Here is a 12,486-nt window from a genome sequence, read left to right as displayed (position 1 = left end):
CTCTTTACTGTGATTCATTTGATTGGCCTTTTAACTGACAGGTGTTCTAACTGGGGAACAATAACTAAACAAGGGACACAAAGCCACCGGGCCATGCTGTTGGCCTGAGGCACAGACGATGGCAGGCCCTGCAGACCATAGCCGGCCCCACGGTGAGACCCTCCAGGGCCCTGTTTGTGTGAGGAGAGGAGCTGACCCGTGGGGTCCTGGGGTGCTTTCCACCCATGCTCCTCGGGTGCTGCAGGATGAGGTCAGATGTGGTGGCGGTTGTAGAGATAGGAAGGGTACAGCCCGTCATAGTGCCACTGTCGCCACTGTTCCACGGCTTCACGGCTCCTCTCTTCCTGCTCTGGGGAGGAAAATCGAAGTCCTTATCAGGACCAAGAGGACTCCAGCCTGAGGATACTCACCCGCCAAGCCCACAAAGCATTGGCCCACAATGCTTCCTGGGGAGACCTAAGCCGAGTGTGTCAAGTGTTCTAGAGAACAGAGCTGGAAGGAGCCTGGGCCAGGAACCCATAGGCCTTGTAGCATGGATCAGCCCAGCAAGCTGAGGTCACCCATCTGGCTGCCACTGGCCTGGCACCAGAGGTCCACACAATCAGCCAACAATCATCATCTCCACTGTCCCCTAGCCAACGGGAATGTCAGCACCGCCTCCTCTTCCCCACCTTCCACACTCTCCAGCCATGGTGGGGGCCTTCTTTCTTTTCAAACTTCCATGGACATGAATTAAAAGCAAATCTTCCCTTCTTCTCTCCTTCAGTTAAAAGAAATGGGGGAAGCCCCTGTGCCCATAGCTTATGCTTGTAATCCTAGCTACTTGAGGCTGAGATCTGAGGATCATGGTTCAAAGTCTGTGAGACTCTCATCTCCAATTAATCAACAAAAAGTCCTAAGTAAAGCTGTGGCTCAAGTGGTAGAGCACCAGACTTAAGTGAAAAAAGCTCAGGAACATGCCCAGATCCGGAATCCAAGCCCCAGGACTGGCACTCAAAAAAAGGAGGGAGGGGGAAGAAAGGAGGAAACCCACACCATTTCCCCACAGAGCTCCACTTCCTTGAAGACTCTGGTGAGAGAGTTCTTACCATCCTTTTGTTCCTCCACAAAGTTCTCAAATTCATTCCTTTGTTCTTCATAATATTCTCTCCGCAGCTCATCAGCCCTCAGCTTCTGCCTGTTTTCGGCTGAGAAAGGAAGCAAAACTGAAGTGTTGCCCCCCCAAGAGCTGGGCACAGAGGCTTATTTCTGTAAGTGTAACTACAAGAGGATCATAGGCAGAAGCCAGAATTTTCAGAAAGTTAGTGCCCCCCCCATCTCAAATAATAATCTGTGTCTGGTGTTTGATAACTGTAATTCCAACTATGCAGGAGGCATACAGAGGAGGATTGGAGTCCAAAGCCACCTCCTGGTAAAAAGCACAAAACCCTATATCTGAAAAATAATGAATGCAAAATAGGGGTGTGGCTCCATAGCAGAGCACCTGCCTAGCAAAAGATACTGAACTTGAACCTCAGTACTGAAAAGAGAAAGAAAAAAAGAAAGAAAGAAAGAAAGAAAGAAAGAAAGAAAGAAAGAAAGAAAGAAAGAAAGAAATTGCCTCTAAGAAAAGGGCACAAAAGTCACACATCTCAGAGAATGTCAGAATTGTCCTCCCCTTCCCCCTGGCCAAAGCTAAATCTAATGTGAGGATTTGGGGCTGGGGTGTCACTGAAATGTTTCTTGCCTGCTATTGACACATCTGAGAGACCATTCAATCCAGTGGCCTCACACTGCAGATGACGTCACAGAAGCCCCAATGGCACAGTGGCTCCCATTACGAAATCTGTGGTGTGAGCCAGGCCATCCAGGCCACTCAGAAACTCAAAAATGAACTCCTTAAAGGACTTACAGTCAGATCAACACAAGTCCAATCTACACCTTTTAAATCTATCACAGACCATTATAGGCTGATCACTGGGATTAAAAAGACAAAGAAAAGCCAGGCACTGGTGGCTTACATCTGTAATCCTAGCTACTCAATAGGTTGAGATCTGAGGATCACAGTTCAAAGCCAGCTTGGGCAAGAAAGTCCAGAAACTCTTATCTACAATGAACCACCAGAAAACTGGAAGTGGCACTAGGGCTCAGGGTGGTAGATCCCTAACCTTGAGCAAAAAATGCTCAGGGACAGTGCCAGGCTTCGAGTTCAAGATCCAGGACCAACAAAAATGAATAAATTAATTAATTAAAATAAAAAGGTAAATAAGGGATGGGAGAGGAAGCTGAGAGACAGCAAAGGAAAGGGTGATGTACAGAAAGAAATGTACTCTTTACCTGGCTTATGAAATGGTAACCCCCTCTGTACATCACCTTTATAATAAGAAAAATCTTTTTTAAAGGGGAGTAAGAAGATACTGTCACTCCACCATCTTAGGGATGACGAGGTCATTTCCTGAGGACTTGGCTGCCTGTCATCCAGGTAAGGAGAAAAATAGAAAAACAAAATTTCAACCTGGGAAGGGCTATCTCATGCTTGTCATCCTAGCTTCTCAGGAGGCTGAGATTTGAGAATCTTCGTTCAAAGCCAGCCCAGGAAAGCAAGTCTGAGAAACTCTTCCAATTAACCACTAAAAAGCCAGAAGTAGAGCTGTAGCTTAAGTAGTAAAACAGCAGTGTGCCAAGTCTTGAGTGGAAGAAAAGCTAAGGGAAAGTGCCTTGACCCTGACTGAGTTCAAGCCTCAATACTGGCATAACAGTTAGTAATAATTTTTAAAAGGAAAACAAGTTTCAACAGACTGAGGGTGTGGTTCAGTGGTAGAGCACTTGTCTAGCCTGCAGGAGCTCCTGGGTTCATTCCCCAGTATTGCCAACAACAACAACAATAACCACAATGGCTGCTAGGATAAAATCCTATGAGAGCTGTGGTTTAGTTAAACATCTTGATTCTCCAGGTTCTTCTAACCTGTGCTGCAACTGGGAAAATTCATAAGCAACCCCCTTTTCGAGTCACTGCAGGTTCTGGTGTCACACTAAATACCAGAAAGCTTCCACAGAGGAAGGAGGGTTTAGTTTAGGTAAGCAGGTGTTTCATGAGCCACTGCTCATTCCACCTTCTGTGCCCTCAGGGTGGGAGCCAGCTTCCCAAGTTGCCTTTTAAGGGTACCAAAAAAAAAGGCACCTTTGGTTTAGCCAAGAACAAGAATGAATGAATTCTGGAGACAGGGATGGGCTATTGTACAATGACTCACCTTCCTGTGGTGTACTTTCCTTTTGAGAACATGTGTACTTTGTTTTGATCCTAAATGTATCAATTTCTATTGGAGAAATTTAGAGGAGTCAGAGCCCTTGATCCTGGTTCCAAATTCAGATCATGTTGGCAGGGCACTGTTGTCTTATCTGCACACAGGAGTTGGCCAGATGACCTCAGATGCATTATTTATATGCACCTGTGAGTGTTCACCAGGCTCTCCTGGGCCTCCCTGATCACCTGACACCTGAGCTCTCAATCAAGTTGGGGACCTCATTGTGTTGAGTCAGCTTCAAAGGAGGCAGATACTGGCCTGCTCTAAAATCATAGACTCTCTCCCACAGCTGCCCACTGACAGCTTATGTCTCTGATTACAATCAAGACCAACTCAACTTCTATCTTTTCGGTATTTCCTGACATTGGCCAATTTTTCAATCTTCTGAGCTGTGTGAGGTCTGGAGATGTCCTAGTGTGCTTAGCCAATTTAAAAAAAAAAGGTTAGGGGGCAACGGGAAATCACATCTCCAGACCTTTCCATCTCTATTTCCCCTGTCACTTGAAAAACAGTCCTTCTGTTTTTCCCAAGCCAGTTACTTTGCCAAGCGTGTGCAGGACACAAAGAGCTCATTCATCCGCACACACAAGGAAAGAATCAAACCAGAGATGAGCCCAGGAAAGTCTGAACTCAAGTCTTGGAAAACTCAAATTCAAGGGTAGGAAATGCAAATGCTTCCAAGGGTCCACAGGGCAAGGAGATTCAGGTCCTGCATCCTGGGTATCCACAGGGCAGCAGCAGGCTGTGCCAAAGACAGTGTCACCCAGCTGCTTTGGAACTTAAACCTTTGAGCTACTTCAGTGTGCACACGGCTCTGTAAGAGGCTTGTCCATAAGGAAATCAGAACCACAGACAGGAAGTGGCTGAAGCCACTTAGTCCAGAGCTGTCCCCAAGCCCACACCTCTCAGCCCTCCAGTCCCCTCTGCTTGTCCCCTGCATGCGACACTGCTGCTTGATGGGGCCCTGTGCCAGTCCACCCCCAAAAACACCCTGATGTGCTATACGCCCTCACAGATTTTCCTCTGTAAGCTTCTCACTTTCCAGCGCCTCCCCACCCCATCTTAAGTGCATGCCACGCGACACTCATCCTTTCTGTGACCACAGGTCACATGTGCCAGAGGACCCACATTCCTGAGGAGGGAGACAAGCCACCCAGCTCCCTTACCATTGACCTCATCCCGGGATTTGGGGGACCGTCTGCTGCGCCTCCTGAGGAAGTTCGAGGCATCTGATTCTTGCATGAAAATCTTCTGTGTCGAATCTGGAACCCGAAAAGGGGGGAGTGGGGGGGGGTGCTGTCACAACCTGCATTGGAGCCAAGGGGCCTAGGCAGCAGAATCCACAGGCCGCACTCACCTTCCTGGGTCTCTTCTCCTGCTGGCTGCCGGCTGCCCACTGTGGCTCCTGTCCCCTCCCGCAGCACTGTGGGACAAGGACACAGAGAGGCTGCAGCATCAGCGGGGGCCAGGTCCTGAGCCAGGGCTCAGCTGTGCTTTCTAGGCCTTATACAAGACCCTGTGCCTACCACATACTCACTACAAGGCCAGGCCCCCTAGGATCACCTCTCAAGCTGGATTTTCCCTATATTTTTCTTCCTTTGCTGTTTGCTGTGGGGTTAACCTGTGTGTCTTCCATACACATACATACATACACACACACACACATATTCCAGGAACAGCCATCTTAAAAGCACACTTCTTCCTATCTATACCATCTGAGCAACTCACCTGGGCAAGGTAAGTCCTACTGGGTTGCTAACGTGGTCCTCCCCCCTTAACCCTCCCAATACTTACTGCATAGGAGCACCATAGCTGAGAGGCAGGACAGAAGAAGGAACTGTCTCCCAGTCATCTTTGTAGGGGCCAAGGCTCCTTCCAGGCACCCCAGAGGCTGCTGATGCTGCCACTCGCCTGTAGGGTCCTGGCTTCTGAGTCAGGCAGTCCAGGCAGGGAGAGGGAGGGAAGCGAGAGGCTGGAAGCCTGAATACCACTGGGGGAGAGTGGGAGGGGTCCTGGCTGTGGTTTCCATTGGCTGCTCCTGGCTAGAGCACTAGAGATGTTTTTGGCGCCTGGCAAACGTCTGAAGAAATGGAACTTGCAAATCGGATGGGGGGTGGGGGGGGCGTGGTGGCAAGACCAGGGCTGAAGCATCCTTTCCAAACTCTACATCCAAGGAGGTGCTGCTGAGAAGGCTCAGCCTAAGAGTCAAGATTCCAGAGATCAACCTCAGGTTTCTAAGAGCTCCTTGCATCTCTTCCAGGGGGGATCATGACACTAGTGCTCAAAGCTGAAGGATATAAGACAGAGAGGAGAGAGACCAATGAAGGGCCATTTTCATTCCAAGGTCAGGCAGGAAGAAACCCTAATGTCTATGACACCCTTCCTGATGAGGTACCTACAGACAGGTGGACCTCCTCCCTCAACACATTGTCTCCAAATGAGCAACAATGCCAAGAAAATCATAGATGGGAGTCCTAGATCCTCTAAAGACAGGGAGAAGCCAGCCACCAGTGATTCATGCCTACAGTCCTAGCTACTCAAGAGGATTATGATTCAAAGCCAGCCCGGGGCGGAAAGTCCATGAGACTTATTTCCAGTCATCACCAAAAAGCTGGAAGTGAAGGTGTGGCTTAAGTGGTAGAGCACTAGCCTTGAGCAAAAAAGCTTAGGGACAGCACCCAGGTCCCGAATTCAAGCCCTAGGACCCGCATGCACACAAAAAGGAGAAAGATCGTGAACATGGAGGAGGGCGAAGCATACGAGAAGAAGCACAGCTAACCACACCTGTTTGGAAAAACACCCATCGCACATCTTTGTGTAGAGATAAATGAGCTCCTAGAAATGTAGGAGCCAATGATATCAGCTCTCAGTCCCTTTGACAATATATGGTACTCCATCAAGATTTTACCAACTGAAGAATTTCCCTTCAGCTGCCTTCTCCTGGGATGTGCATGGCTGGGTGAGCTGCTGACATGGCCTCCTGGTGACATTAACCCCACACACCAGCCACAGTACCTCCATGACCCTTGTAAAGACTGGGGCGTCAGAAGACCTGGTTCAAATCTCACAAGTATTGTACACAGGATTTTTTTTTCCAGTCACGTGGCATTTGGGCTGTCTCTTCCAGTTGCTCTAGCTCAGTGAACAATATCAACACCTATCCATCCAAGTTACGTGAGAAGCTCAGAAAACATCTGAAATGGTGAAATGTGCATCTCCTCACCCTTAGTTCATTGGGCATCATTAGTCCTATTGATTCTATTTATTCATTTATTTTGCCTGTATTAGGACTGGAATTCACTTATCTTTTTTTGCTTAAAGCTGGTACTCCACTACTGGAGCCATGCATGGCTCTACTTCTGGATTTTTGATGATTAATTGGAGATAAGAATCACATGGAGTTTCCCATCCAGGCTGGCTTCAAACCACAATCCTCAGATCTCAGTCCCCTGAGTAGCTAGGATAGCAGGTGTGAGCCATCAGCATCTGGCTCCCTTTCGAACACTTTTGAAATTTCTATTCAAACGTTGTTCGTCCTTTCCATTTCTACGACTCCTGCCTATCCCAGACACTATTTCCCTAAGTGTCACTGCTCTAGTTCGGTCCCCTCACCCTCCACGACACGCCAGTCACCTCCCTGCTTGACATCAAGCCATGGTTCATTACTGAGTCATGTCAGCAAACATGCAGTCAGTGCTTAGTGCCTGCCAGGCTCTTTTGTGAGGACTTAGGAGGCCGTAGCTCTAATTCTCCCATCTATCTGGGTGATGGAGAGTGGGATTCAGAACTAAGTGGCTTGCCAAATGTTGACAACTGTCATCCCCATACTGCCTCTCGGGGAGGATGGGCAAAATCCTCCCAGTGCCCAGGACTGTTCTACCTCCAGCCCCAACATTCCCGCATGCACTGAGAGCTACCATCCTGCCTCCAGCTCCTCAGGAAGGCCTGCTGCTCCCAGCCTGTGACCACGCCCTTTACTCTAACAGGGTTTTGGGAAGACTTGTCCTCTGAGTTCCAGCCCAGACCTCACCTCATCTGATTCACCCCATCCCCTAATTCCCCTAGTGAGCATTCCAAAGAGACTGCATACATGTAACATATGTGTGTATTGCCTTTTTCTTTTTCTTTTTTTGCCAGTCCTGGGGCTTGAACTCAGGACCTGAGCACTATCCCTGAGCTGCTTTTGCTCAAGGTTAGCACTAGAGCACTTGAGACATAGCATCACCTCTGGCTTTTTCTGTGTATGTGGTACTGAGGAATCGAACCCAGGGCTTCATACATACTAGGCAAGCACTCTACCAGTAAGCCACATTCCCAGTTCTGTGCATTCATTTTTTTTGGGGGGGGGTCTGGTCGTGGGGCCTGAACTCTGGGCCTGGGCGCTGCCCCTCAGCTCTTCAGTTCAAGGCTAGCACTCTACCACTTGAGCCACAGCGTCACTTCCGGCTTTTTTCTTATATGGTGCTGAGGAATTGAACCCAGGGTCTCGAGCATGCAAGGCAAGTGCTCTACCACTGAGCCACCTTCCCAGCCCTGTGCATTCATTTTCATAAGCTCATTTTGAGATGTAATTCACATGCCATATAATTCACTCATTTATAGCATGCAATTCAATGGCTTTTTTGATATATATATATATTGGTATATATATACATATATGTGTGTATGTGTGTGTGTGTGTGTGCCTATACTGGGACTTGAACTCGGGGCTTGGATACTGTCCCTGAGCTCTTTCACTCAAGGTTGGAACTCTACCACCTGAGCCATGGCTTCACGTCTGGCTTTTTACTGGTTACTTGGAAAGACTCTCACAGACTTTCCTGTCTCATAGACTTTCCTGCCTGGGCTAGCTTCTAACCTTGATCCTCAGATTTTAGCCTCCTAAGCAGCTAGGATTATAGGCATGACCCACCAGCATTGGCAATTCAATGGTTTTTAGTATCCTCACAAAGTAGTGTCACTATATTATTATTATATTATCAGTACTGAGGTTTAAACTCAGGGCCTTGCACTTGCTAGGCAGGCACTAAACCATTTTAGCCATAGACCTAGCCCTTTTTCCTTGACATTTTTCAAATGCAGTTGTCCATTTGTACCATGGCCAGCCTGGACCACTATCCTCTATTTATGATTTCTGTGTACCTGGAATGACAGGATGACAGCCATTGAACACCATGCTGAGCTTTTTATTGGTTGAGAGAGGGGCCTATGAATTCTTTGCCCAGGCTGGCCTCAAAACATTACCTCCTAATCTCAGCCTCTCAAGTAGCTAGCGTCACAGATGTGAGCTACCAGGCCTGGCAATGCAATCAATTTGAGAACAAATTTGTTGCTGTAAGAAGATTTGTACCCACTGAGAGTCCTCTGTTTTCCCAATGCCACAAACCATATGCAATCATTCATCTATAGTCTGTTCCTACTGTTGATATTTCCTCCAAGCAGAATCTTACAGTGTGTAGCTCGCTGAGTCTGGCTCCTTAGTTCTTGGCATGTTCTCAAGGTTTATTGATGGTGTGACACACATTAACCCATTCCTTCCTGTTATTGAATAAGAGGACTTGTTAGGTTTGTTTAGTGACTATCCATTGATGGATTCTGGGTAGTTTCCATCTATTGGTTGCAGTAATGCTTCTGTGCACATTTGTGTACCAGCCTTTGTGTGCCGGTATGATTTCAGCTCTTGGGTAGGCAAGTTAATCAGAAAGTAACCTTGTATTTAATATTCTGAAAGACTGTTGCATTATATCACATTTTCATCTATTCATCCATCTCCTTTGGTGCCATGATGTCTCTTTAAGGGAAATTTTCCATCTTGTTCATACCTGAGGTAGTGCCTGACATTTACAAAGACTAGACACATCGTAAATGTTTATTGCATCAATCAATGGGGATACTCTAGCCTGACAGCATTAAAAGGAAACATTTATGTGTTCATTTCAATGGGCCTATTTACGAGAACATGCCCAAATACGGATCTGTAACTTCCAAGTTTATATGAGCCTGGTTTAAGATCCTTCTCAAGGAGCAAGAATGGATAATAGGCAAGGTGCCGATAGCTCATGCCTGTAATCCTAGCTACTCAAGAGGCTGAGATCTGAGGATCAAGGTTCAAAGCTAGCTCCAGGCAGGAAAGTGTGTGAGACTCTTACCTCCAATTAACTACCACAAAACCAGAAATGGAGCTGTGGCTCAAAATGGTAGAGCACTGGTCTTCAGCACAAAAACTCAAGAGACAGTGCCCAGGCTCGAGTTCAAGCCCAAGACCAGCCAAATAAAATAAGAAGAAGAATAGATTGTAGAATGCACTTTTCATAAGTGCACCCTACAAAATGGTAGCCAAAATGGCTTTAATATCCTCCCTAGCTTTGGGGAGGGAAATTGTCTAAACTTTAGACAGATTTCTTTTGGATTCTAAGCCTCTCGCCTCCCTTTTCTTAGAACATTTGCTGTAGAAAACTTGCAATTTTAATCACTTCTCTGTCATACCTGAGGGGAAATGTTACCATAACTACAGATGTTCACTCCTCTAGACAAAATGCCATAGTATTAGGCAGATGATCTGTGCACAATCTCCTATATACAGTTTTTTGTTATTTGGGGAAGTTTTTGAGCTGAGCCTTTGCTTTCTAGCTTAAGCTAACCTTACCATGTGATGCTTGTATCTCAGCCTTCTAATGACTGGGATCAGAAGCAAACGCCACCCAACCTAGTTTCCAAATACTTTAAATTATCTCTAGATTATTTATAATCTGTAATGGAGTACAAATGATGATTGTTTTACTGTATATAATAGGGAACAGTCACAAGGGAAAAGTTTCTATGTGTGCAGTACAGATGAAAAAAATTGTTTTGTCTATGTGCTGGTCCTGGGGCTTGAGCTTAGGGCCAGGGCACTATCTCTGAGCTCTTTAGCTCAAGGAGAACACTCTCTGCTTCCAGCTTTCTTTGCGGGGGGAGGGGGGCTGATTAGTTGGAGATAAGAGTTTCACAGATGTTCCTGCCTGGGCTGAGTTTGAACCACAATCCGCAGATCTCAGCCTCCTGAATAGTTAGGATTATAGACATGAACTACTGGTGCCTGGCTACAATTTTTAAAGAATTTTAAATATTTGGTTGGTTAAATTTTGTGGGCACACAACCTGTGTATACAGAAGGTTGACTATATGTAGAACGCATTTGTACCTCTACCTGCTGGTCTCTGTGAAAGGGTCCATATCTAACTGTAGAGATATGATGGCCAATTAGCAAACACAGCCAGCCTGTGAGATTCCCTCACCCCTTTAGCCCTGTGGTAATTTTTAGTTGTTTGAGACAGGGTCTCATTCTGCAGTCCAGTCTGGCCTCAAACTTTCAATCTTCCTGCCTCAGTCTCCTGACATCTCACTTCAAATCTTTCACCCTGTCTATTCCATTAGCTCAGCCCTCTATTGCAATCATCTTGAGTAAAGTCTTTCTTGCCTGCTTAATTTCGCTGGGTGCCATTTAGCTTTGACCATGACATTGTCATTAATGCACCACCTCTCCTTCAGGAACCTAGGTATAATTCATATCAAGTGGAAGTGGGCCTGAAGGAGAATGTATCAATGTAAATGAGGTACCTCAAACCCTGGACCACCTACCAGTGTTACCCAATATACACATACAAGAGCCATCATCTGTGCCTCAGATTAAGACTATACTGGGAAGGAGATGGTGGAGTTGGGACAGATGGGGGAGGGGGAGTCAATGGAAAGGTGACATTGATCAACATGCATTGCACTCACACACTGACAGGTAGAATGGAGAAGCCCCTTTGTACAACTACTTCAAGATAACTGTCTAGAAGAATATGTTGTGTTCTTCCATTTCGCCTTGTCTCAATGAACTAAAGATGTCCCCTATTTGGAAGTAGTGAAGTAAGTGTTATACCACCAGAGGAAATCATGACAGACCCAGGAGATCCTCAGAATTGAGCTTCATGGTGACCACCCTTCAGATCCCCCGTTCTCAGATCTCAGAAGCAATCAGAAGGAAATGTTTTCTATGTGACTCTGAGAGCTTGTTTGTTGGACAGGCAAGTGATGGTTTGCAATTTAAACACATCTTCGCTTTTGAAGTCCCTCGGGTGTGACTTTGTTGACACAGGTGGAAAATGAGAGCTCTGTGAGTCGGCACAGCACTTCTAAATTCCTTCTGGTTTCTTCCTTTCCTGGGGAAAGCCATCTATTTTTCTAAGTGCTGAACCAGAGTCATGGCACATCTGGGTGGCACATTCCATCACAGAAGGTGAGCACTATGGCTGGATAAACAGCCACTTGCCTGAGTTCTTGCCCAGTGTTCTCTGTTACCCCAGGCCCTTCCCAGATCTCCATGCCCCAATCCATTACCGAAAAGATGATGCCCGCACCCTGTTTATCTCTGTCCCTGGCCAAAACACCAGACTTAAGGATTATTAAGTATTTTAAATCTCTCTGTTTTTAGGGTCTACTTATATTACTCATTGGTCCTTCAACCCAGCCCCATCCAAATCCTACATCTGTCACAAAGATTCATGTGCCAGGATGTTTGAAACCTCTTTCTTTACAGAATGGGAACGATTGGGAAAGATCTCACTTAAAACAACAACAAAAAAAAAAAAGCAGTATGTGTGGGTGTGTGTTTATGTACATCCACATGAGAGAAGAGCGTGTGTGTTGGAAATGTTTTCAAAGACAGAATGACAGCTGTTGACAAGTGTAGGATGATTTGCTGTAGTAGGGTAGAGTGAGGTGGATAAGCCAGGGAAGTGTCAATTGACCTCATTTTTTTCTGGAAAAAAAATCACCTTAAGTGGTTAGATCTATGGATAGTTGTGTTCAAAAGAATCAAGATAATAGATCTTGGGGGGAAAAGGTAGAAAAGGTAGAAAAATGATCTAGCTCACTAACTCAAGACACAACTTACAAGGCCAAGTTCTAGGCTATTTTGAGCACACCCCAGTTCCCAGCCAACCAAAGTGCAAGCAAGGTGCAGCATAGTTCTACTCTCCAGATCCCCACTGCTCAGCGCACTGAGCTGCTGGTGGCTATTAGATGGGGCTGGAACAATTTCTTCCTTTCTTTTCCTCCTTCTTTCCTTCTTTCCTTCCTTCCTTCTTCCCTTCCTTCCTTCCTTCTTTTCTTTCTTGTTTTCTCCTTTCTTTCTTTCGTTTTCATTACTTCTTTCCTTCCTTCTTTCTTTCCTT

At 46.2% G+C, this 12,486-nt stretch overlaps 1 protein-coding gene across 3 annotated transcripts; it reads right to left on the bottom strand.

Moving 5' to 3' along the window:
* Positions 1 to 233: 233 nt before the first annotated feature.
* Ucma (upper zone of growth plate and cartilage matrix associated) lies at positions 234 to 5,136 on the bottom strand. Of its 3 annotated transcripts, XM_013014651.1 has the most exons (5): positions 5,079 to 5,136; positions 4,642 to 4,707; positions 4,451 to 4,546; positions 1,089 to 1,187; positions 234 to 349 (listed from the first exon to the last, which is right to left on the bottom strand). In XM_013014651.1, exons 1-5 carry the CDS (start codon positions 5,134 to 5,136, stop codon positions 252 to 254), a joined length of 417 nt encoding a protein of 138 aa, XP_012870105.1. In that variant the 3' UTR covers positions 234 to 251. The 3 variants fall into 3 exon arrangements, with proteins under 3 accessions (XP_012870105.1, XP_012870107.1, XP_012870106.1); XM_013014653.1 differs by lacking the exon at positions 1,089 to 1,187; XM_013014652.1 differs by lacking the exon at positions 4,451 to 4,546.
* Between the last annotated feature and the right edge of the window lie 7,350 nt (positions 5,137 to 12,486).

Source organism: Dipodomys ordii, unplaced genomic scaffold, assembly GCF_000151885.1.
Source record: "Dipodomys ordii isolate 6190 unplaced genomic scaffold, Dord_2.0 Scaffold24, whole genome shotgun sequence".
In the NCBI taxonomy this organism is placed as follows: domain Eukaryota; kingdom Metazoa; phylum Chordata; class Mammalia; order Rodentia; family Heteromyidae; genus Dipodomys; species Dipodomys ordii.
Note: the sequence above shows the minus strand (reverse complement) of the source record. Positions and strands in the feature narration are given on the sequence as shown.